Here is a 27,646-nt window from a genome sequence, read left to right as displayed (position 1 = left end):
CACTGTTTCCACTGTTTCCCCATCTACTTGCCATGAAGTGATGGGACTAGATGCCATGATCTTAGTTTTCTGAATGTTGAGTTTTAAGCCATCTTTTTCACTCCCCTCTTTCACTTTCATCAAGAGACTCTTTAGTTCTTCTCTGCTTTATGCCATAAGGATGGTGTCATCTGCATATCTGAGGTTATTGATATTTCTCCCACAGATAGATTTTTGCAATACCATATTCACAGATATAAGAAAATGTACATAGTGCTTGAATTTATGGATTTATCTATTTATTGCTTAGAAATGCTGGCCCTAATTTGAATTACAAAGGACGGAGCTAAGCAATTTTTGGATTATCAGCCAGCTTTTATAAGCACTCAGAGATGCTGGTTCCTATCACTGCCTGAATGGGTGCAACTTCATTGTTAGACAAGTGCAAGAGATTGGATCAAATGGAACTGACAGGAAGCTAATTTTTTTTAATTACTATATCAGGGTTAGAAATCTCTCTTAAGAAAAAAAAAAATCAGTCTTTGAGTTGCCATTTAAGTATATGAATCCCCTGAGCTTTTAGGAATAATGCATATGTTTGTAAGCTAGGTAAACATTAGGCACATAAATGAGAAATGAATTATAATGTCTCACAAAGTGATAAGAAGAAATTAATTTGTATTTATGTCCTCATTTTGTCTCAGCAGTAAGAACAGCAAAAGGTCAGTTCACTTACTCTAACACATTTTTGTGGGCTAAATCACAGCTCCATTATCCTCTAGGCTCAGATCCACAATGGGGAGGATTTTTCCCTCCCATTTAATTCACATCTCATATTGTTATACATGCCAAGGACATTTCTCATCTGAATTCCTTTGTTTGGTTGAGTTGGCTTTTCAAAGCAAAAGTGAAAAATGGCTATCAAAAGAACATTTGGATAAAAGCAAGTATAAGAAATTTGACAAGTCTGAGAGGTAAAACTTAAGTACCTTGACCCTTGAATTTATTGAAGACAGTGTAAGACAGTGAAAGCTAAACTGTGCCCAGCAAGATTGGCATTAAGAGATAAAGTGTCCGCAAGAGTATGTCCACTAAGGAAGAAACAATTACGTGCCATGGACCACACAATGCAGCAGCAACTGAGATTTATAAGAGAGGGAGGCAGCAAGCAACTCATCTCCTTTTATCCTAGTTTCAAACCCTGGGGTATACTCCTCTGCTAAATGAATTTTACGTGTAATGAGCCTTCTGAAAAATAATTTATTTATTTCTTGAGTTTTGTTTCTTAATTTGTAAACACCTATACAGTTAAAAACAATTAGCAACTCCATCTTACATCTTACTGATGGTGAAATGGAAACAATATCAAATGAACGAAAGCACCCATTATGAGGTTAGAAATGGCCAGAGTATTACTGACTACTGTTTAGGCAAGTCTATGATTCTCTTCTCAATTTTACAGTTTTTTTTTTAAAAGAAACTGTTAACTGAAGCATATATTATAAAATGGCATGTCTTAAAGCTTCACTGTCTAACATACAGTTCAGGGTGAAAAAACTTATTTTGATGTATTAGGAAACACTTATTGGAGGTTTCTCTGAAAATATCATTCTTACTTCTGTTTAAAGGATCCTGTAATAACTCCTAACCAAACTCAAGGAACTCCTGTCACTTTTAATGGTGTAGTTTATAGATGAGGAAACTGACACTCAGACAGGTTAAGTAACTTATCTAAGGGCAGAAAGGTCAAAGGATTGAGTGTATAGGATTTGACCTTCAATTCATCTGGCTACAGGCCCATGCTCTTTCACGATGCCACTCACTTGATAGAGCATTCAACATAAAAAATATACACCTTGTGATTTGTGCTAAAGAACACAGTGGAACGTACAGGGATACCAGGACTATGCTGAATCTTTTTTGAGTCTTTTCATATTTAATTTTACCAGGAGTTTGATGAGATTTAACTAAACATTTCATCTAACCTACCTGACAAGGATTTGCAGCCTGCTGTTACAATTTGATTTAAGAAACATTTTTTATATTTTAGCTCCGTATCTGTTCAAAACGTTTTTTAAAAATCAAAAATGCTGACACTTCTAGATCAAGAACAGGTGTTCTTTGCAAGGACTTATTTTGAAAAGGTAAATATGACTGTCTGATTCGTTAATGAAATTCTGCCTTGGTGATCATGCTAAAGGTGTAGGGAGATTTTTTAACTTGAAGAAGCATGTTCTTCTGTGCTATGGCAATCAATTCCATATTTTATTTATTTTTCTGAGTTTCTAAAGTGCTAATGAATAAATCTGGGAAGGCCCTGTTGTTGTTGCTGCTGTTATTGTTTGCAGGCTATTATTTAATGTTCTGTGGCAGCTTAATAAACTCCGCACTCTCCAGCTCCCGCCAGTCTATTCAATTGGGACACCAGAAAATAAAGAACAGGAGTCCTAAGGAGCATTCCAGCACAACAGTGTTCCCTCCAGCATCCATCACATTTCCAGGCATTCCTTGGTAGCTTGAGGTTTTACCGTTCTTTATTGGTTTTTACCTCCAAGTCTCTGACCGTCCCGAAGGCTGCCCTCCCTCTCCATTTACTCCCGTGCTTAATGTCTGGTGTAGAAATACGTGCATTTCACATAGTATATAAATGTCTCAAAGCTGAATACCACCACTGTTATTATCAATACATGGTTTTTCTCCCAAGCAGTGTCTTAATGACCTTTTTTTCTCTTTCTTCTTCATTAAATATTAATATCTGTCTACCAGTTATTTAAAGTAACAACAAGGCTATTTCTGGTGATTTTTTTTTTAAAGACACACAGGAGTGAGAGTTACATGAAATTCCCTGTATTCTCTACCTCAAATTCTAAGTCTTTAATAGTTAAAATGGATATTAGGCATTTAGCAGAATCTCTAAATCTAACTAACTTGCTATATGTCACTAGGTCAAAAGTACAGACAACCTGAATTCTTATCCGACTTCAATTGCTGTCCCCCTTGGCCATATCCATTAGCAAACTCTTAATCTCACCATGGTTTAGCTGTCCTACTAGTGAAATTGATATAATAATAGTATCTGCCTCCTACTCTCCTAGCCTGGTCAATACTGGGGTTAGGTCAACAAATATGAAACTGCTCTGAAGACTATGATGAATTATAGAGATGCCTGTCAATGGTAAGGACTTAGAACTTAGTTGATGGAAAAATAAATCAGCTTTTGTTTCCAGGTGTGATAAATCTACAGCACAATAGACTTTTTAATAGAGAGTACACTGAAACATTTCAGCATGATGTTAACTTTACTAGGTTTCTGTGTTTTACCTACAGTCTAATAAAACTTCGTTTTGTACAAGAGTTACAAATCTCTTCTTTTGCATTTTTAAACCAGGAGCATTTTTCATTATGTGCCTTATTTACAGATAAGTGACTGGAAATCCCTCTCTGTTCCATTCTAATTCTTGCCATGGAATTTATTCCACCTATAACAAATCACATGTTCCAAGAGGTACATAAAATGTATAAAATAATCTAGGTGTAAGGGAATGAAGAGAGATGACTGCAGCTAAATGGTGAGCTCATGGTAAAGTGGGTAGATCTATTCAATTCCTGCTGAGGTTAATATGCAGGAAGACAGACCCAGGATCATCAAATCACTTACTTTCTCTAGAAAGGCTAGAAATTCATAGCTTCATATCATATTTCCTAAATTTCAATGATAAATATATTATTAAATTCCATGTGGACTGAATATATTTGTAATTTTAGATGCAATAGACAAATTCTTAGAAAGACAAAACTTAACTTGAACTGACAAAAAAGGGAAAATCTGGGAAATAGAGGTAAACTATTTTTAAAAACATAAATCAAAACTAGAAAGGCTTAAGTCCATTAAATATACTGACTTCTCATTTAAACCTTCCGCCATGAAGAAAATTCCAGGCGTAAATGGTAAGTTCTCAAGCCTCCACGCTGCTGCTGCTAAGTCGCTTCAGTCGTGTCGGACGCTGTGGGACCCCATGCACGGCAGCCCACAGGCTCCTCTGTTCCTGGGATTCTCCAGGCAAGAATACTGGAGTGGATTGTCATTTCCTTCTCCATAGTCAGGTACTTAACTCTAGTGAGCATATCACAAGAAAGGAGAACAATACTCGTTCATGGACACAATGGGAAAACTCTAAGTCAAATGTTAGCAAAAAAAAAAAAATAATAATAATAATCTAGCAAAACATTAAAAGGGTTATACATAGGCTCCATGTTTGGTTTCTCTCATATATGCAAGGCTATTTTAACATTTTTTTAAAAAGCAATTAATTTTACATATTAATGGAACAAAGGAGAAAACTAACATGTTTGTCTCAGGTTATCCTGAAAAATAAGTTTGATTAAATTAACATCCAGTAATAACAAAACTTTTTAGAACACTAGAAAAAGGCGTGAACAACAAGCCTACAGGAAATATCATACTTGACAGTGATTTACTAAAAGCCTCACCTCTGAGGGGGAAAGAAAAAAAAAAACTCGCAGCGGCATAGCGTCAGCGGGGGTGAGGTCAGGGAGAGAGGGGTGACCTCCTCCCCCCCTTCCCCCCTCCCCCGCTCTCGCGCCTCTCCGACTGCCGGCTACGGCGGGGTATGGGCCCGACGCTCCAGCGCCATCTATATTCAGGAATAGTTGATCTCACAGCAGTGGGGATGTAGCTCAATGGTAGAGCGCATGCTTAGCATGTATGAGGTTCCGGGTTCGATTCCCGGCATCTCCACTTTAACTGAACTATAGTTTCAGCTGACTTCTCACATTTTAATCCTTGAAAGGATTAATATTGAAGCATAGATAATGGAATCTTTGAGCTTCCCTGGTGGCTCAGACGGAAAAGCGTCTGTCTACAATGCCGGACACCTGGGTTTGATCCCTGGGTTGGGAAGATCCCCTGGAGAAGGAAATGGAAGCCCACTCCAGGACTTTTGCCTGGAAAATCTCATGGACGGCAGAGCCTGGTAGGCTACAGTTCATGGGGTCGCAAAGAGTCGGACACGACTGAGCGACTTCACTTTCACTTTCTTTCACCTCTGAGAGCTAAAATGAGAAACAACAACAATAATCTCATTGTACTAGAGTATGCAGCAAAAAAAAAAAAAAAATTCAAAAGAAATTAATAAGATGAATGACTGGAAAGGGAGAAATAAAACTGCCATTAACCCCAAACCACCTGGGTACATACATCTGAGTGACGCTACAGAGAAACTACTCCACTTAAGAAGTAAACTAAGTATCATTTCTGGATATGAGGCCAAGGAACAAAAATAAAAGTGTACTTCTCAATATCAGCAACAGGAAATAAAAAGTTAAAAACTTAAAAGATAACTATTTGCAACAAAACCAGAACTATGAAAAACCTAGCAAGAAATCACATAGAAAGTCTAACACCCACTATCTTGAGAACCATAAAACATTATTTAGAGAAAATAAAGACCTAGATAAATGAAAGAATATTTCATTCATAAATTAAAATATTTTATTTAATAAAGACATTTACCGCAAATTTATCTATATATTCAGTGAAATCCAATTAAAACCAAAACATTTTTGAGGAGGTGGTGATAAGCTGATTCTAAAATTGATATGGAAAGCAAATTAATAAAAATAGTCAACACAATCTTTAAAAAGAAGAAAACAAATACAAATATGAAGGGCTTACCCTGGCCAAGCTAGACTCAGTGTTCTCTGTAGCTTCATTAAACTTTAGACTATAGGCCTCAACATCTCTTCTCAGAGCACTTTAGAAAGAAGTTGTAAATTTTTTTAATCTGCCAGTTTAACATGTAAATAGCCTACAACCCAAGAATATCTTTCTCAAGGACCTGTTAGCCATCCCTTTGAAATGTAATTATCAAGAAAGATAGGGCCCATGTCTTCCAGACTCTGTGGGAGGGTAGGAGCCTAACTTTGATAAGGGACAATTAGCAAATACAAAATGGCTTAATCACATTGACCATCCAACCTTTTAATGTGCTCTAATCTTTTTACACTAGCTCATCCCAGCACTTAAGAATTCTCCCACCTTTGGTTCAGTGGACCAGAGTTCAGTCTCTCTCCCCTATTGCAATAGTCTTTGACCCATCAATGCAATAATCTTGAATAATTTGTTTTCTTGCCTGTTTAATCATCTGGTACAATTTTTATTTTATGATACTACCAGTATCAAAAATATTAGAAAGCTATAGTAATTAAGACAATATCGCGTTGACATAAGTATAGGCAAATGTACACACAGAAGTAGAGTCCATAAAGTGAGCCACACATGTATAGGCTTTTAACTAAAGGTGACGCTGCTGAAAACTGTTTGCAATAAATCATGCTCTGTCAGCTGGATCTAAATAGGAAAAAAATGGACATTCATTCCTTTATCACACCAGAAATATGAGATGGAATGTAACATGAAAGGTCAAGCAATAAAGTACCTATACAGCCCTCCAAGAAAATATCTTCTAGGTCTTAGAGTAGGAAATGCTATTTTTAAACTCAAGACAAAAATACACTAACCATAACAGAAAATATTGAAGTGGGGTATAATGATTTTAAAACTTCTATTTATTAAAGTAGGAATAAAAAGATAAGGTACTTAGTGGGGGGAAAAAAAAAACCTTGTAATATAGGTAACAAACAAAGGATTATCATCCAGAATATATATTTTGAAAATAACCACAAGTCACTAAGAGAAATACAAAAAAACTCAGTAGAAAAACAGACATTTCAAAAATGAGGTCTTTCAAATAACCAACTGAAATAAATTGAAATTGTACTCAACTTCATGAGTCATCAGTACATGCAAATTAAAACAAGACATGTCATTATACAACTATCAGAAAGGGTCAAATTAAAAATTTGACAGTATCAGGTAGTAAAGAAGATGTAGAGCAATTTGTATCTTTATTGACTATTGAAGAGAAAAAAACTGTATAAACCAATTTTATAAAACTCTAGTAATACCTATAAAACTAAATATACATATATTTAATGATCCAGCAATCCCAATCCTGGCTGAATATCCAATATAAAAGCATACAAATATTCACCAAAAGATATGTATAATTATTTTCATAGCAGAATTACTTGTAATGGTCCTACACTTCAAACAACCCACATTTTCTTAACAGTAGATTATATAATTAAACTGTGGTATATTCATAAAAAGAAAAATTAATGAACTAGTGCTATTAACATAAGCAACATGAATGAATCTCACAAACAATGTTGAGTGGAAAAAGTCATGTATCAACCAATCTATCTATTATGCAATTCCATTTACATTAAGTGAAAAATACAGCAAAATTTATCTGAGGTATTGTAAATCAGGATAGCTGCTGCTGCTGTTGCTAAGTCGCTTTAGTCATGTCCAACTCTGTGCGACCCCATAAACAGCAGCCCACCAGGCTCCGCCGTCCCTGGGATTCTCCAGGCAAGAACACTGGAGTGGATTGCCATTTCCTTCTCCAATGCATGAAAGTGAAAAGTGAAAGTGAAGTCGCTCAGTCATGTCCGACTCTTCGCAACCCCATGGACTGCAGCCCACCAGGCTCCTCCGTCCATGGGAGTTTCCAGGCAAGAGTTCTGGAGTGGGGTGCCATTGCCTTCTCCAAATCAGGATAGAGGTGGGACCAATTTATGACTATGCAAGGGCTTGACAAGCATGTTGAATGTTGACAACATAAAATCTTTTTATCTGGGTGTGGAACTATGGGTATGTGACCCATGTAAAGTCTTCAAGATATAATTATGATTTATGTACTTTTCAGAGTACTCCAATAAAAAAATTGTGCCATAGTATAAAAGATTTTTTTCAGAGACCAACAGGGCCAGAATTCTTTTTAGAGTATATGAGAATTAACACTTAATATTCATGAAGAATATTATCATTCTAACATACTTGCATATATACCCCTATATATAATAATCTTCTAAAGGTCACAACATGATTATCTCTGATGAAATTGAGAGATCAGGACAAAGCCTAAGCAATCTCAGCTCTGCCACTTGCAAACTACATGAACTTGGATTTAGCCTCATTACACATAGGCTTTCTCATCTGTGAAACAGAGATAGCATTACATACATACTATATACAATTCTTAGGAAATAATGAGCACACAGAAGTGCTAATAATTATAATTACTGCTTCATGGGCAACAGTTGTTGACACTTTGCTCAGTGAAAGTATTTCTGCCACATTTATTTTTATTTTAAACATGCTTTTTATTTGGCAAATACAAAATTAGAGACCAGAGAGAGATATCAAAATTATTTTCTTATGTATTCTTCTTCATAAATAACCTCTATATCTTAATTCTGTAGGATTTAACATTTCATAGCTTTTTTCCCCCACACTAATTATTCCAAAGGTATGTACCATAAACACTTTTAGTTCCATATCCCAGTTCCATAGCTCAGTTGGTAAAGAATCTGCCTGCAACGCAGGAGATCCCGGTTCAGTTCCTGGGTTGGAAAAATCTGCTGGAGAAGGGATAGGCTACCCACTCCAGTATTCTGGCCTGGAGAATTCCATGGGGTTGCAAATAGTCAGACATGACTGAGCAACTTTCAACCAGTTCCAAGCCATGACAGACAAGGGGACATTTTAGCCTTTCTGAAGAGTTGCTTTTTAGTCGACTATTTTCCTTCCAAACAACAGAGGCACAATCATAGTATATGGACGGCACCAAAAAGGGAGTGATCATCACTATATAAAAATACCACCTTCACAAATGAAAATCTGAACTCAGTCTGCTACGTGAGGTAGGACTTTTCCAAGCAGACATGATGAACATGAGTATTCTGAGTGCTAGGAGTAGCTTGTACAGAGGTGATATACAGAGGATCAGAAACAGCCTGGAGGAAGGGACTGTAGGTTGAGGGATATGAGGGGTATAATAGGAGGTAAATGTTGAAAGACAGGTTGGGGGAGGGCAGTTAGTCACTGTAGGCCCAAGTGATAAGAGTCTCTGGAGGACAGTCAGTTACTTAGGATTTAGCAGAGGAGAAACTCTATTATGTAGGCTCTTGAAATTGTGTACTAACTTTAATGTGAAGATTGGATTGAAGCAGGATAAGAATTCAGGCAAGGGTTTCCAGGGGTTGCAGGTATGGGCCCTATCTCGGGAAATAGTAACAGGAACCAAGATGAAGCACTGAATGTGAGTGACGGTGCAGCAATGTTTTGACTGATTACATGACAGGGCTCACAAGAGAATGAAAAGAGATATGCCTCCAGCTCTCTGGTATAGGTGTCAAGGTGACTGGTGGTGCAATAACAAAACTGGGGGAGTCAGTAAAAGAAGCAAATTTAGAGACAAGTAGGACACAATCAGTTAAGTTTCACCTTGCTGTATTTGAGGTCCATTTTGAACTTCACAGGGCATATATCCAGCAGAAAATGGGAGAGAAAAATTGCGCTCAGGAAAGAGGTCTGGGTAGAAGACATACAGGCTTATCAACTTGTGCCTACTTTTGATAGCACAACCTTCTGAAGTAAAACAGAGAAAATGTCTTCCTTTTTTAATAAGATAAAATTGCTCACATGTACCTTATCTCTGCTTAGGTTTTTCCTAAAATTAAATAACTCCTGGCTCTACAAACTTTCTTTATAGGTTGTCATTCTCCCTGAAAAATTCAGTTAAGATATTAAAAGTGTATCTGAACCAGCACAGAACATAATTATTAGTCCTTATAATCTAGACATTATGCTGTATCCAAGACCACATTAATTTACTAAGAATTTATGTCATCATGCTTTGATTTAATCTTAAATTTGTATCAAAAGTCAGTTGGTCTCTCTTTTTCCCGTCCTTCCATACACACACACACACACACACCCATATATATGGATAAAATGTAAATGTATACACAAGCATGTACTTGCATTTGTATAACTGTATGTATATAGTGATATAATACTTACATTTATATGTGTGTGCATACATGTTCTCACATGTATAGATGGGGACTGAGATCTTTCTTATCAAAAACTTAACTAAGCAGTAAACTTTCAATCAGTAAATATGCCTATTCTGATTAAAAACATGAAAGACAAGTATATGATACTCGTATGTGACATTCTAACTTCACAGGACATTGCTATAAAACTTCTAAAGTCATTTGAGAGAGGAACTCATCCAGTAACCACTCACATGGGGGTGAAGTTGGGTGTACTTCCCAACTATATCATCAAATGGATGCTTGTCCCCCAATTTTCTGACTCTGAGGATTGAATAAAGGGGTCCAGTCGTTTTCAGCACAATTATCTCCCACATGAATCAGATAACAGGAAGGAATATATTAAAACACAGACATTCACCACCAACCCACATGGAAATAGGAAGGCTCACTGTATCCATAGACATCTCATAACTTTGCAAAATACTTCAAGGAAATCAAAACATTTTCTATTTATTCCATTCTACTGGGTCAACCAACTTGATGTAGCCACCAAAGAATGTGTCTTGATAATACCACATAATATTTGCACAAATTGTTCAATGTCATTTGATATCAAGTTCGTTTTCATGTCTTGATTTCAATGAGTGTATCCTAGTTCTTAGAGACCTTTCTAAACTTTGAAAATTATTCTTTTATGCAATAAAAATTTTTAAGTTCACTAGATGAGCAAGAAACTATACATGTGTGCATAGCCTTATATTAATAATCTGCTCTAAAACTGTACTTTCCAGGTTATTCTTCTTCAAAAGAGGCTACTTGAATGTATCCATTCTTTTGACATACCTTTAATTCTCCAAAATTTTAGACAATAGCGTTAAGATTGAGGTCATTTAGCAAAATAATCTACACTTTCTATATGCCAGAAACCCTCACAGGTCTGTGGCCTTAGACACATTTAATATGTTTAGCTTGACACTCAAGGGTTAAACCTGTATATAAGAACATGTCTAAAAATGAGATTTTAATAGTTCTACGTTTTATCAGGAAAATGTTTTCATTAGAGCATCTTCTGTAAAAGCTACTGGCCTCACCAGGTTTCTGATTCTTTTTTCACTAGAAACAGCTATCTCCCTAGAACAATAGGCTTCCTTTATGCTCTATGTATAGTCTTTTTTCAGCTTTCAAATGCGAAAATACCATAGGACCTATGCACCTCCGAAACACCTCCCTTATTTTGTTTTAGTTTTTGCTCAAATGCCACCTTCTTGACCTCCTCCATGTAAAACTGCTTCCTTCTCCAGTCTATTTTCCCGTATAGTTTTCAGCACCTTTTTCATAGTATAAAGCTTGCTTAGGTATTCTAATGCTTGCTGGAACGTAAGCTTCAGAGAGAAATGATTTATGTTTTGTCCATATTTAACCTCAAAGCTTAGATGTTTGGCTGGCACCTAGTAGGTACTCAGTACATATCTGTTTGAATAACTGAATAAATATAGTACTTCTATCTGAAATACCTTCCTGCTCTCTACTGTTGCCTAATCAATTTCTATTAATCTTCAGATTTCACTTTCTGCCACTTAGGTAGGCCTTTCTTTACCTTCTGGAGCAAGATAAAAGTCATCTAGTAAGGTATATATCTGTCACACTGAACTCATCATGACCAAAATTTTACACTTAATTGCATTTAATTAGTGTAGGTCCAGGAGGGCAGGTACCATAACTGTGTGCCCCACCCATTCCCATAATGGTGGTCCCAGTCGCCATCTTGGCAAAAGGCTGTTGCTCAATCCATGTTTGTTGACTGAATGAATGATAGTGGAGTTTAGTATCACACATTTAAGTCCAGCTCTTAGATCAGCCCCTGTCTACCTACCAAGCCTTTGCTAGCTCCAGTCTTCTGAACTTCATTACTGCAACCAAACTGGCTCTTTTTCAATTCCTTGAGAGTGCCATGGCCTCCCTCATAGCTCAGATGGTAAAGAGTCTGACTGCAATGTGGGAGACCTGGTTTTGAGCCCTGGAGAAAGAAATGGCAACCCACCCCAGTTCTCTTGTCTGGAAAATCCCATGGACAGAGGAGCCTGGCGGGCTACAGTCCAAGGGTTGCAAAGAGTTGGACATGACTGAGTGACTAACACTTTCACTTTTTAGAGTGCCATGCTCACTTGATATACTGTTTCTCCTTTCTGGAAACCATATGCACATCCACCGATCCCCTTATACATATACTTCAGACAGTTCCATCCAATGTGTCTTTTAGATCATAAACATCACTTTACTAGGGAATCATTTCATGCTTTCAAGCTTCAGCTTAAGTCAGACTAACCTGTTGTCGCAAAACCTTTTTCCTTTCCCTCATAGAAATAAGCTATGTTCATTGTTAAATATTTGCTCATTGTCGTAAATCATGTAATTAGTGTTTATTTCCTCTGTTAGATTGCAAGTACCAAGAGAGCAGCCACCAGGCCTACTGTGGAGATCAAGGGTGACAAGGAATCAGCATTTGAATTCATAACGGGAGCCTAAGTAATGGCTACCCTCGTTGAAAGGTTCCAAGGAAGGTAGCATGCTCGCAAATTACCCATTTCTGACCCAGGAAGGCAGAACAAATTCTCTTTTTTGCTCACCATTTTACCTCTGTTAGCAGCATAATCCCTCTGATATAGTAAAGACATTAAAAGTAATCAGCAAAAAAAAGAAAAAGAAAGAGGTATGGTAATATCTTCCATGACTGAAGATGGCACAGAAATTACTTACCTTAGTTTTTAGCCAAGCTATTTCTCAGGAAAATTAGTTAACTGTCATCACTGCTTGCAAATCTACTGATATCACAGAAACCTCTAAAGCTAAGGACAAGTTTCTGACCTGTGGTGACATTGCTGAGGGACAAGCTGAACCTCTGAGAGACAGAATCAAATTAATTTACAAGAGACTGCACTTTTCAGAGTATTATCCTTCATAAGTCATGCCATCTTTCAGAATCCCTAAGCATATGTTCTGACCTAACTTTGTTTTTCTTCAAACCTTTTAAAAAGAAGACTTCTAAAAGTCTTTTAAAGTTAGAGAAAAATCTAACTTCTAACAGAGTTCACAGAACTAAGTCAATACATGTAAAGATATTCCATGAGGAGTATTTTTAGAATTCTAAGTCAAGATGGGAAGCGCATCTCTCTCTCTCTGTTACTGAATTACATCAAAGACTTCCTTTCCGAGTCTTCCCCCATCTGTATCTCTTTCCTAAAGACACTGGGTATCCATTTTGAGGCTCTGATACTTCTACAAATTGGAGAGAAATGGGTTAAGGCATTGTGGTGATTTGGGAGGTCTGAGGGGAGAAAGAAGGTGTGGGATGACCAGACCTTACTTCAACAAGAGCTCTTAAGGATTCTTCTTGGTTTCCTGCCAGTTCCCCTGCCTACTGTACTGAGTCCATATACCTGTATCTTTTTCCTAAAATTCTTACTATTACATCTAACAGAATTCCTCAGGGTCCAGTATGAAGCATGGGAGTTCAGTCTCTGAAGTATACATAGACTGCTTGTCACACACACAGAGGGCATTTGTGTTGGTATTCAAGCGACTCCTCTAATGTATTTTATCTTTTTACTCTTTATTATTTCTTCTCTCCTCCTCCTTTTCTATCATCTTCTCACCCTCTTCTCTTTCCTTATAAAAATTAAGCTTGGTAAGATAAGATTGTATCACTCATAAGGGACCTAAAAAAGAATTGCCAAAATTTCAAAGTCAAATGAGAACCCAGTATTTCAGGGCAATTCAAACCAATGGTTAAATAAGGCATACAATTTAAACATGGATGGAATCCTCTGAGACTGAGGAAACTGCTGGAATAGAAGAGAGGCTAAAGCAGTGGCCTCCTCGCCACTGAAGTCCCTTAACTCTGCTCTTTTAGACACTAGTCAAGATTATCTAAAATCAGGTGACAGTATAGGAAATGAGGTATCACAAGGGGAAACCGGGTTAAGGGGGAAAGTGGAGATTGGGAGGCTATTTTCAACACTAATTAAGGGGAAGGCAATCACAGACAAATATGAACTGAGTTTGTGTGAATCAGGAACAGCCAATACGTGCACAGCTATCTTAGTAGAAGTTTCCGGGTCAAAGAATTAAAGGCAGAAAGTATGGTTTAAAAAATGAGAGTAAGTAGGATAATAAATATAGAAAACCTTAGGGCCACCACTCTTAATTTATTACCTAAGCTCTAACCCAGTCACCATCTGTGAGTGCTCTGGACTGTTTTTCAAGGTGGCCTAGTCCCACAGGCATCACCTTGGAATAATTATATTCTAAAGCTAGTTGTACTAGGTCTGCTGATGCCAAACTGAATGTTTTTCAGTTGTTATTTTCACTGGAAATACTCTATGACTTAGAAAAGTTTCTGTTTTGTTTCTTTTTAACCAGTCACCCATCTAACCTCTGCCTCCAGGCCTTCTTTCAACTTTTCTGAAAATGTCAAGAAACAATGAATATTAGATTTTTACCTATTTGTAAATAGTCACAACGTTATTGTATCAGAACTATGGAATTTCTTAAGATGGGTATAGCAGCAGCCTGTCAGGTCTTTAGCAAGTCATATACGTTTGTGTGTAAAACAAATCTGATCACATATGCAATGAGACCTTATATTATTGAGTGTCATAAACCTTTTTAGATCTGTAATCCTCGTAATTTCATTGAAACATAAGCAATTAAGATGAATCACTAGTATATATTAAATGCTCAATTGTAGCAGTTCAACAGCTTTGTCTTTCTCATTTAATGATGGAGAGTGAGATAACGTTGGAGATTGAAGTCTAAAGCAGTAACCTTAGGAAATGACATTTCACTGGGATAAAAAAAAAATACAATTCACACAAAAAGAGAAGAAAACAGAGATAAGGCTTTAAGAAATCGTGTTATAGGTTAAGTAAGAGAAACTAGGTTTAGAACAATCTTGGCCTTATAAAGCTATTCAAACCCACACTGATTGGATCCTGAGACGTGTCAGATTATTGGCCCCTAACCATCACAAAGAAAGGCAGGCATTTGGTGGGTACAATGAATGCCTCCAATATAATCTGTGGTTGTATAAATATGTGAATGTATGTTTTACAATCTGAATGATAAACTGCTGTATTTTTCCTTAATGTTGATGGTCTGGTATATGCATATACACATTGTTGAAATTTAAAAAAATACAATACAACTTTATCATTTTCAATTGTTCCAAGGACACAATTACTATGAGTCAGATTGAATGAGAGACTGATAGGCTAAGGGTCTGCTCCAGTGGAACTTCCATGATTTAAAAATTCTGCTACATCCTCAATGAGACTTAAAACTGAAGGCTTCCAGGAATAAACATAATGAAGGTGTTAGACTTTTTATTTGATTGAATGTGATCCTTTTTGTGTTCTTTTTTTTAACCTTTGTCCTCAGATTGCACGCTTGAAGAGAACATAAATAATATTCCACTACCAGTTATCTCATATATGGTATTCAACTATAATTAAAAAACAGATCTGCAGTTATGTATTTCCCCAAAGGCCAAGAAGCTGCTATGAACAAACAGTGAATAGTGAAAAGGAATTATGCACAAATGTCCCACAGATGAGACATAATTTGAATCAGTTTAAATAAATACATTGCATGCTTAATATTTGCCATATACAAATTCTGTTTTAAATATTCTTAATATTTTCTGAATTGCAATTAATTACTTTGAATTACATATTTACTGTATTAAAGAAAATAATCTTACCTTAAGTTGTTCTTCCAAAGCAGCAGTTGCATGATCACCACTAGATTCATCAACAACCACCACCATGTGCGTGAGAGAATTGACTCTGACTTGTTCCTGTTCTAGGTCTTCTTGAAGCACCTGAAAGATAAAATGTTTAAAGGAAATTAAAAGTCTCCTGCTCTGTATGCCAAGAAACATTTCTTCCCAAATGAGTGTGATTCATTTCTGCCATTTCTGCTTTGACTAATGCAATTTTTATTAGACTAGAACCATTTCAAGCAAATTTTCTGCTATGGTGCTCAGCAAGTTTTGCACATTTTTGTCAACTGGATGTGAAAGCAAAGAGAGAGAAAGCATCTGCTGATAAAGGCATACTAAGATGTGCTGTCCTTTATCCCTCTTCCTGTCACCTTTTCAAGGACTGTTCTCCTAAAATACCTGGCTGCTTCGAGCGTCTTCAGTGTCTCCTCTGCAGTTCTCCATTAACAACCAAAACAAAACAAACTCTTGACCCCCCAAAACCCCTATTGCTTCTGCCTTGTTATGTGTTCCTCTTCACTAAAAAATTGTGTTTTCTACAGTTACTCTTTCCATTCCCTTACCCTACTATTTCCTTTACTCATTATCCCATTAAAACATCTCTTATAAAGGTTGCCATCAACCTCAAGGTTCCCAAATCTAATAACCATTTTGTGATACCATTTTAATTGACATTCCAATTACCAACCTAATTAACCACTCCATATTGGACCTTCTCTCTTCTTGAGTTGCAGCACCACCCTTACCTGATTATCCTTGCATCTCACTAAGAACTGCTTTTTTTGTTTCTTTGCTGGTTCCTTCTCCTCCACTCAGCTAAAAAGCGGATGGCATTCCCCTGGATAAAAACCAGTGTGGTCCCATGACACTAAGAAGGAAAATCCAAATTATGTAACCAGAAATCCTTATATGATCTAGTACCTTCCTTCCTCTCTAAAGTAACTGCATACTATTCTCACCCTCTGACACTATGTTTCAGTCATACTTATCTTCTCTCTCTTTCACAGTGTGTCAAACTGTTTGCTTTAGCCCCAGTTGCTCTTCTTCCATATCTTTAAATAATCTCTCCTTCTTATCATTCAGGACTCAGTTTAAGCGTCACCTGCTCAGAAAGGCTTTTCATGAAGATGCTCCCCAAATTTGCTTCTGAGTTACCATTTCTACAACTTTTTATTAACTCAAATCATACAGTTTAATTTTATCTGTTTCATTTTAAAATTTTATTTAATTGAAGGATAATGGCTTTACAGTGTTGTGTTGGTTTGTGCCAAACATCAACATGAATCAGCCATTGGGATACATATGTCCCCTCCGTCTTGAGCCTCCCTCCCACCTCCCACTCCATCCCACCCCTCTAGGTTGTTAGAGAGCCCTGGTTTGAGTTCCCTGAGTCATATAACTTTCTTAACCTCGCATTTTCACATTCAGATTTTTCTTCTGTATTAGTCATGTGTTGTTTACGTACTGGAATATAAGGTCCACTAGAACAGAGGCACTCTCTGTCCTTCTCACTACACTCCACAGAACTAAAGATCAGTGATTTTTTATTGAATGAACAGCACCACGTGCAGGGGTGAGGGCAATATGCACAGATGAGTTTGGCCCTTCTTGACTGTGTAAAGACTACAATCTAATGGGTAAGATTCTATTTTTTAAATGTGTAATTATAATTATACTATCAAGCATATATAACCCCAAACAGTATTCCAAACTTTAAAAAATCACAGTGTATAGATTTCTTATAAAGATAAACAGGAGAAGGCAGAGAGGAATAAACAGATGGTAAATAGAAGAGGACTAAACAGAGGAGGCCGTTCTAGATCCAAGACACCTGGCCTGAGAGCTCCAGTTCCACCAAGATCTTATCATGCTACACTAATTATTACCTGGAAATGACTAAATGAGTATGTAAAATTCCTAATCATCTACTCTGCTTCTTAGAATATGTTATTATATATTACAAGAAAGAAGAAGTAGGTTTGAGACAAAGCCTGTTGTGCATGCATACGTGCTAAGTCACTTGAGTCATGTCTGACTCTGCGACCCCATGGACTGTAGCTCACCAGGCTCCTCTGTCCATGGGATTCTCCAGGCAAGAATGCTAGCGTGGGTTGCCATGCCCTCCTCTAGGGGATCTTCCTGACCTAGGGATCAAACATGGGTCTCCCGCATTGCAGGCAGATTCTCTACCATCTGAGCCACCAGAGAAGCCCACAAAGCCTGTTAGTTTCTAGAAAACCTGCAGTCCCTACAGACAAGGCTGCCTGGAAACTATGGGACTTGCTCTTAGTTATTCAAGCTGTATGGCAGGTGTAAGGGAACCTAAGAGGATTAGCTACATCACAAACATGAATGCTGGAGCATTTTTATCCTAGGACTTTTATTTTTCAAGTCTCAACTTTTAGAGCACTATAAAATCACTTACTTTTACTTCCTCTCTCCAGATTTTCATGGTACATTTTCAAGTGAAGCAATTTAGAATAAAATGACTATGCATCTATTTTGTGTGTGGAGTCTGTACTGCCTATCACGCCTTTGACAATCCAGAGCTTACACTGGTTAATAAAACTGTTTCTGCCGTGAGGCCGAAAATGGAAACATTAACATTCAGAGTTGCCCTTGAAAGTCATGTTTAGTCTGTGTTTTTTGAGTTATATAAGCCAGGACTGGGAACATTTCAAATGTGTCAGCCAGGAATTTTAAAAATAATAACTAAAATAATATTTTGGTGGCCAATATATCATAAACTGGTTTCTTTAATTTGGCCAAGTCTCTGTTTTTTCCTATCACTCAAGCATGAGGGTATATTCAATTACATATATTAAAGACAATTAGGAAATATGGCTCACATTTTTTACCTTTTTATGGTTTTCATTTTTTTTTAGCAAAGGAAACTGAGAAAGTCATTGCTTGACTCATGAAATACTTATTTTGAAACTCAGGTTGCATCTTTATAAAACATATGTAATCAAATACACTAGTTTTTTTTTTTCCCTCCAGTACTTAGATTTCTATTTCATTTTGCTTATCTATTGCTTCTACAATCAGAAATTATATTTTTGCCAAATTGATCAAAGGTTTACATGTTATGCTTTTGCCGAAGTGCTAACACAGAGTACCACTAAGCTAGTTGTGAGTTAATAGCTTCAAAAATCAAATATGAGAACTACCTGAAGTCAAAGTGAGTAGAGGAAAATAAAGGAATATGGAAAAGGTTCTCCACAGTGGATGAAATCTTGAACAGTGCATAGCACTGCAGTAAATTAACATATACTATATTTAAGTCACTTCCAGTATCTCTTTTTCTCTTTTATGACTTATTCAAATTATATATATATATATTTACTCCTAATAAGGGATTAAAACAGAAAAGCTTAAACTGACCTTTCTAAACATTCTCAACAGCTGCAAGAGAAAACTACTGAAACATTTCAATCATATTCTCTATTTTGCCAGAACTTAACTCCAAAAATAAATATTAATGAATATTATAGTATTAGCTAATTCCCTTATCTGCAAAAGACTATCAAATATCCAATGTCCAGACTTCATTTTTAAAAATGAAGTTGTCTCTTAGAAGAAGTAAAACTGCCATACAGAAAATAGTGGGTTTAAAAGTTAAAATTTTCTGCCAACCCTTCTTTCCATGAATAAGGGCCTTAATCATTGGTATAAAGTATAGCTCCCTGCTTCCCTCTTTGGGAAAACATGGATTCTCAAGGCAATTAATTGTTAAAATATATTAAAGTTTTTAAAGCTAGTTTACAATTAATTTTTAATTAAATATTTACTTCATATGGATTTCAATTTCTCATAGCAGGATTTACACAATGGATATTTACAATTGACTCACTAATTAAACCTGATATATGAGCCAAATTATTTCAAGTACAGATGTATCCCCAGAGAAATATAGTAAGCTTTTTGCCCATCAGAAGATAATGTCATCAGATTAAAATGGTGTAATATGTGATTGTTAAAGCCTGTTTTTCCTTATTAAAATAATATAAATTATTTATACACACAGATACATACTAGGTGTTTTATTATGTATTTCTTGCCAGAATTTTTATTGAAGTGATGCATTTGTTACACTTATCAGATTTTAAAAAATCTGTCATGGTCCTAATTAAATTTCTATACCATTACTTGATACAAATGTCAGCAATGTTTGTTTTCTAATGTCAACTAAGAATTTTTTTTCGTTATGACAAGAGAAAAGGCCAACAGTGAAATTTAACATTAAAAATGCTTAGATTTGGCCAACTTAGATTGTGTTATACCTCTGTAAATAATTCCATTTCTTATAAATTATTATATATCTAGAAAATCTGACAAAATTTGTTGTTCCCTTAGTATATATTCACATTTTATGACGTAAGTATGACTTTTCTTCTATTTCCTTCAAATGTTTCAGTGGCACTGAATTCTTGCACTAACCCATGTCAAGTTGGTCTTCAAAATGTGGTTAGAGCAATCACTGAAGAGTCACTTCAAAGTTTACCTCAGACTTAGGCCATTTTGTCCTTTCTTAGCATACATGTGAAATAATGTTTGGGAAATAAAGTCATGGAAATATTTAAGGAAAGGTAATTATTATATCTGACAGTTAGAAGTGAAGAGCAACAATTAACAGAAAGGTAGAGTAATAGAAAAGGAAAACAAGGCTGGGCCTCTTGTAAGTTACATAGGAGAGTATACAGTGTATGCTAAACAACATGAAACAGGAAAGAACACTGGTTGCCTATGGGCAAAGTTTATTTTATTGTTTCTTTTACTTTAATAGGAAACTGCCAACACTTGCAAGTCCTACATACACACAAACATACCTAGAAATGACACAGGTCATTGATTCTGCACCGATTCTACGGCCATCTACTGCCTCCTCACATATCACTTTAGATTAATATTATTAGAAATATGCTTAATAAACTATTAAGTAATTCATAGTTTTTACCTTATCCAACTAAATGTACACAAAATGAAAGGCTATATTCAGTACAAACTGTGCAAAAATATTAAGAAACCAGAATAGTTTCTAAGAACAGGGGATAAGTGTAACATTTGGGAAAGTACAACCTTAGAAAAGCCAGGTTAGGAACAAAAAAAAAAATCCCTAGATACTTAGGAACAATTAGTTAATACAATAATCTGGACATAAATTGATTTTATTTTCAAATAAAAACATCCCAGGCAAACCAGAAAACTGGTGGGTAGGCAGTATATCATTCTCATCACCTTTTATCTTGTGGCTATTCTTATATCCTTCTTTCGATCATCTCTACACTGGGCTAGGCTCTGCATTCCCTATTCTATCTATTCCCTGAATGAAATGACTCAGAAATGATTGGTCATTTTATTTTCAGTCCAATATTGACTTTAATAAGCCTGACTGGTCACTGTGCTGTCTAGTCCGTCATGAGGATCTATTTACAGTATGCAATTTTATTATCAATTTGCTAAATATTTTAAATAAGTTTCCTCACCAGGATCTCCTAGAGCTTTTATTTAGATAGCTACTTATTTAAGCATTATTTTATAGTTATATTAGTCTTTATAACAGAATTCATTTGTTACCTTTTTATTAGAAATAAATGTTTATATTTTTTCCAACTCCTAAGATACAAGAGTGAGGGGCAGGGCACTAAAGAACATTTCAGTGATGTTTTTTAAAAAGCAACCAACGCTTACCAATTTCAAGAAGGAGGCTCAATAAATGTGAAAAATTGTTGTAAAAACAGAGCTGACCATTAATATGCCCATGTATCTTTCAGAATATGTGAAAAAGAACACAGAGTGACAAAAATTATGTGTATGGTTAAAGTGTGGGATCTAACGTCAGAATTCCTAGGTTTGAGTCCTGCAGGTATTGCTAACCAACTATGTGATCTTCTGAAAGTTTCCAACCACACCAAACATCAGCTTTCTAATTTTCAAAACTGGGATAATAAATGTGCCTATTTCATTAGATTGAAGAAGGAAATGGCAACCTACTCCAGTACTCTTGCCTGGAAAATGCCATGGACAGAGGAGCCTGGCAGGCTACAGTCCATCCGGTTGCAAAAGAGTTGGATACAACTGAAGCAACTTAGCATGCATGCATGCAATCTTTCACTTTTTTTCCTCTTCCTGGTGAATAGTAAGAGTGCCTGAAGAACCAAAGACAAAGGTTCATAACATTTTGCAAGAATCAGTGAACCAAAGTCACCCCAAAGAGAAAGAAACGCAAAAAGGCAACATAATTGACTGAAAAAAGTGAAAGTCCCTCAGCTGTAACTGTCTCTGCAACCCCATGGACTCTACATTCCATGGAATTCTCCAGGGAAGAATACTGGAGTGGGTAGCCTTTCCCTTCTCCAGGGGATCTTCCCAAGCAAGGGATTAAACCCAGGTCTTCCACACGGCGGGCAAATCCTTTACCAGCTGAGCCACAAGGAAAGCCCTTTTTAGCAGAGACCAACTCAATTAAGTGAGGAATAGAGTTTTTGCTTTCCTTCTTGTTTTACCCTCTGCAGAGGGCAGAAATGTCTAATGAATAAGCATTATTGGAGAAATAAGGTATTAAAAAATAAATAAAGTGGTATCTGTAAGATGAAGGGGTCTTGGATAGTTACATTTTAGTAGATGCACTGATGTACTTTAAAACAGGGCTGTAACATTTTGAGCCATGTAACTGACTCAGTGATCAATAGTTTCTGAGTAACCTATTAGCTGGAATCACTTGATTTTTTAAAATACGAACACGGGTATGGACTGTACTTTTAAAAATTAAATTGAATTAATGGCATTATCTCATATGTGAGGTTATCCTTGGGACCCGTTGCTTGTTTATAGTATTTATAGGAAATTATATGTCTTCTCAACTACATTAAAAAGAATTAAAAGTGAGTATCATCTGTACAGTACTCTATAGACCATAAAGTGTGATGCTGCCCTTTTCTAAATAACTCATCACTTCTTTACATCATAAGACGATTATTACCATACTAATCAATTTCATTTGGGTAAAAGTCATGTCTTATATAATACTAACACCTAAGATAATCTATATAATTCTGGGTATCAGGGTTATGCAGCTATTTAGTAAATCATTTTATCAACAGTATAAGATAGGTATTCACATCATCATCATCATCATCCTAACTTCATACTTGCAGAAACTGAGGTACAACATAGTTAAGAAACTTTACAAAGTCATTGAGCTCACAGAACTATGTTTTGAACCTAGAGAATATGACTTCAGAATCTGTGATAAAACCCCTCTCACATAAGAGATATTAATATTGATGAAATAAGCATAAGACATAGATATATGTTTCATATAATTCCACATCATAAGGCACATAAATAGAAACTTAAAAGCTCCTGTGTGTAAGAGTGTGTGCGTACTCAGCTGAGTTTCAGGTTTTATCTCTCTAGTGATACTTGAATTCAACCTATTACATTTGAAAGATTACTAACACAAAACTTGCTTTACACACACACACAATAGTTAGGTCCTCCTACATGCTTTTACTGTTTGGAAGAAATGCTCATGTTGTTGTTTTCAGTCACTACTTCATGTCCACCTGTTTGTGAACCACATGGACTGCAGCACACCAGCATGCCCTGTCCTTCACAATCTCTCAATTTGCCAAAAACTCATGTCCATTAAGTCGGTGACGCCCTCCAATCATCTCATCCTCTGTCCTTCCCATCTACTTCTAAGCTCAATCTTTCCCAGGATAGGGTTCTTTTTCAATAAGTCTCTTCCTATCAGGTAACCAAAGTATTGGAGTTTCAGCTTTGGCATTGGTCCTTTCAATGAATATTCAGGGTTGATTTCCTTTCAGTTTAGTTCAGTTGCTCAGTCGTGTCTGACTCTTTGTGATTCCATGTACTGCAGCACACCAGGCCTCCCTGTCCATCAACAACACCGGAGTTTGCTCAGACTCATCTCCACGCTCAGACTCATCTCCACTGAACTGGTGATGCCGTCCAACCGTCTCATCCTCAATTGTCCCCTTTTCCTCCCGCCTTCAATCTTTCCCAGCATCAGGGTCTTTTCCAAGTAGTTAGTTCTTCACATCAGGTGGCCAAAATATTGGAGTTTCAGCTTCAGCATCAGTCCTTCCAGTGAATATTCAGGACTGATTTCCTTTAGGATGGACTGGCTGGATATCCTTGCAGTCCGAGGGACTCTCAAGAGTCTTCTCCAATACCACAGTTCAAAAGCATCAATTCTTCAGAGCTCTGCTTTCTTTATAGTCCAAATCTCACATCCATACATGACTACTGGAAAAACCATAGCTTTGACTAGATGGACCTTTGTTGGCAAAGTAATGTATCTGCTTTTTAATTAGCTATCTATGTTGGTCATTACTTTTCTTCCAAGGAGCAAGAATCTTTTAATTTCATGGGTGCAGTCACCATCTGCAGTGATTTTGGAGCCCAAAATATAAAGTCTGTCTGTTTTCCCTGTTTCTCCATCTATTTGCCATGAAGTGATGGGACCAGATGCCATGATCTTACTTTTCTGAATGTTGAGTTTTAAGCCAACTTTTCCACTCTCCTTTCAATTTCATCAAGAGGCTCTTTAATTCTTCATTTTCTGCCATCAGGATGGTGTCATCTGCATATCTGAGGTTATTGATATTTCTCCCGGCAATCTTGATTCCAGCTTGTGCTTCTTCCAGCCCAGCATTTCTCATGATGTACTCTGCATATAAGCTAAATAAGCAGGGTGACAATATACAGCCTTGATGTACTCCTTTCCTTATCTGGAACCAGTGTGTTGTTTCATGTTCAGTTCTAACTGTTGCTTCTTGACCTGCACACAGGTTTCTCAGGAGGCAGGTCAGGTGGTCTGATATTCTCATCTTTTGAAGATTTTTCCACAGTTTGTTGTGATCCACACAGTCAAAGGCTTTGGTATAGTCAATAAAGCAGAAATAGACATTTTATTTTGGAACTCTGTTGCTTTCTTGATGATCCAGCAGATGTTGGCAATTTGATCTCTGGTTGCTCTGCCTTTTCTAAATCCAGCTTGAATATCTGGAACTTCATGGTTCACAAACTGTTGAAACCTGGCTTGGAGAATTTTGAGCATTACTTTGCTAGTGTGTGAGATGAGGGCAATTGTACAGTAGATTGAATATTCTTTGGCATTGCCTTTCTTTGGGATTAGAATGAAAACTGACCTTTTCCAGTCCTGTGGCCACTGCTGAGTTTTCCAAATTTGCTGGCATATTGAGTGCAGCACTTTCACAGCATCATCTTTTAGGATTTGAAATAGTTCACCTGAAATTCCATCACCTCCAATAGCTTTTTTTGTAGTGATATTTCCTAAGGCCCACTTGACTTCGCATTCCATTATGTCTGGCTCTAGGTGAGGGATCACACCATCGTGTTTATCTCAGTCATGAAGATCTTTTTTGTATAATTCTTCTGTGTATTCTTGCCAGCTTTTCTTAATATCTTCTGTTAGGTCCATACCATTTCTGTCCTTTATAGAGCCCATGTTTGCATGAAAAGTTCCCTTGGTTATCTCTAATATTCTTGAAGAGATCTCTAGTCTTTCCCATTCTACTGGTTTTCCTCCATTTCTTTGTATTGATCATGGAGGAAGGCTTTCTTATCTCTCCTTGCTATTCTTTGGAACTCTGTATTCAAATGGGTATATCTTTCCTTTTCTCCTTTGCCTTTCACTTCTTTTCATAGCTATTTGTAAGGCCTCCTCAGATAACCATTTTACCTTTTTGCATTTGTTTTTCTTGATGTTCTTTAGGATTGCCTTAACAGTGATATGCAAATGACAAATGCTAATCACAAAAATTATTTTTAATATAAAGTTTTAAGCAGTAGTCAGAGGTGCAAGTTACTTTTATTTATATGGCTTAGTTTCTTTATATACTGCTTTTTCCCCTTACTTTTCTCTTGTTAATCATTCCTACTTAGATATTCTCTCCTGCAATCTGTTTTCCATAATGCTGTCTTTTGATATGATCATGGGATCTCCCACCTAGAGGATACATGTTTTTCTCCTATGGTTCCTATTCACTGCCCCTTGAAGGTCAGGTAATGTCCATATGGAAACTGATGAAAGAAACAGGACAACATAATTTTCAGGTCTTCTCCGAGCTTTCTAAAGAATCTTGGAAGAAGGGTTAAGTTTTTAAGCCTAGCTTAAAGGGGCAATCAACATGTGATAGAGGCTAAGACTGAAAACATAAGGGCAAAACAGAGACCTTACAATCTATATGAAGTTCAACCTAACTCACAAGACCAGAATTCTATACACACACACAAGTTGGAGGATTATGGACTCTATAGTTTCTTTGGCTAGTCCACTGTACACATCTTTTTCATGAACTGGCCATCTATGGTAGGTAGCCAGCTGAGAATTTGATTGTGTTGAATGGTTTTGCTTTTCTGCATAACCAAGGCTCACAAGCTTGATTCCTATGAACATACACAAGTATGCCTGCTGGTAGTATCTTTTGTGACATTTATAAAAAGATATCAAGTTTATAGCCACTAAGATATTTGAACAGAGAATGAAACAGAGAAGGAATGAAAAAAAAAAAAAAAGAGCTAGTGAGAGGGCACTGAGATAATATCCCCATGTAAGCTGCTTTAAAGATGTGTTCTTCACCTATATGAGTGCTTTCTTGCTCCTGCTCATAATTATTGCTTATTTAAATTTTAAGTTTCATGTCTCTGCCAGTGATGAAGCCTCTGCATGTCATAGAACTAGTCACAAGTAATGAAAACATTTGCTTCAAAAAACATTTACTGAGCATCAGTTATGCAATTCACATGCTAAATACTTGGCTACAATTGGAAAAACACAGAAGTCTCTCTGGCTATCTGGCTATAGCATAGTAGTTTTTTTCCCTCTAATTATTGATATATTATTTACCTTTACTACCATAGCTATCAGATATTCACCAAGCACTTGTGGGGGTAAATGATTGGAAATAAAAACTACATAGCAGTAACCAATAACATGTACTTCTAACCTTGCTAAAGATGGAAGAGAGCTTACTAATCACTAAAAGCACTGTTTGATTCTATACTATTTGATTCTATTGCATTCGTATGCTTTTTCAGAATCGCTTGTCCTCCTCCCAATTATTGTATTTCTATCTTAGTACTGTCTATTTTTTAAAAAATCCAGCTTGGATCTCCCAATTGCCCAGTCTCAGAATCTGTTATTTTAAACTGATAATTCCCTAATTCTAGCCTCTTTGGTTCTGCTGTTGATTTCCAAAATAATTTCCATTGACATTGCTTTCTGTCAGGCTCTATATACTTTCTGCAGTATCTTCCTAACATATCCTGGATTCCTGTTCAGCTGTGATCTAATTTATCTTACAAGATGTGGAAGATACACTTTCCTAAATCCCCACTGTCCTCAGTTTAATTTATCATCAGTAATGGATCCCTACTGCCTATAGCATAGCTCCAAATGCCTGCCTTGAGTTAAAGACCCTCCATGATCAGGTGGTGGTCCTCCAGCAGTGAGCACAGTGCAACACGTGACCAAAACAAGTACCATACCTTATAATGCCCCACCTCATTTCCTTTGCCCAAATCACTGTTTTTTAACTTTTTCAAGCCATTGGCCATATTATGCCTTATATAACATATAACAGCCACTTGTTTTCTGTGTCATTATCTGATACACTAGCATGTGAGCTTCTCGAGGAAGATGCCATGCACAGTAGGTCTCTGTATTTTTCACAACAGCTATTTTGTTTTAATAAATGTCTGTTCAGTGATATGGATTAAAATGCAATGGAATGAAATGAAATGTCAAATCCTTTGGCAGGATTACATCTAAACCTTCCCATTACATGACTATCCAGATCATTTTAAAGGTCACTGGAAGAAATATTTCACAGTCTTGGCAATCCAAATGTTTGTGATTAACTAAGCTTTAAGGAAAGGATAGGTGACTGTGCTTCTAAGAGAACA

General features: G+C 36.5%; 1 protein-coding gene and 1 non-coding gene across 2 annotated transcripts in view; one reads left to right on the top strand and one right to left on the bottom strand.

Moving 5' to 3' along the window:
* Positions 1-27,646, bottom strand: part of DMD (dystrophin) — a 2,235,978-nt gene that overhangs the window by 1,556,292 nt on the left and 652,040 nt on the right. Inside the window, exon 13 of the mRNA XM_052663429.1 lies at positions 15,668-15,787. Within this exon, the coding sequence (XP_052519389.1) occupies positions 15,668-15,787 (120 nt within the window). The remainder of the gene's footprint in view (positions 1-15,667; positions 15,788-27,646) is intronic.
* On the top strand, positions 4,667-4,738 carry TRNAA-AGC (transfer RNA alanine (anticodon AGC)). The gene has a single exon. It is a non-coding gene; the product is annotated as a tRNA-Ala (tRNA).

This window comes from Budorcas taxicolor, chromosome X, assembly GCF_023091745.1.
Source record: "Budorcas taxicolor isolate Tak-1 chromosome X, Takin1.1, whole genome shotgun sequence".
Lineage (NCBI taxonomy): Eukaryota > Metazoa > Chordata > Mammalia > Artiodactyla > Bovidae > Budorcas > Budorcas taxicolor.
The sequence above is the reverse complement of the archived record's forward strand: the minus strand, read 5'-3'. Positions and strand labels throughout refer to the sequence as shown.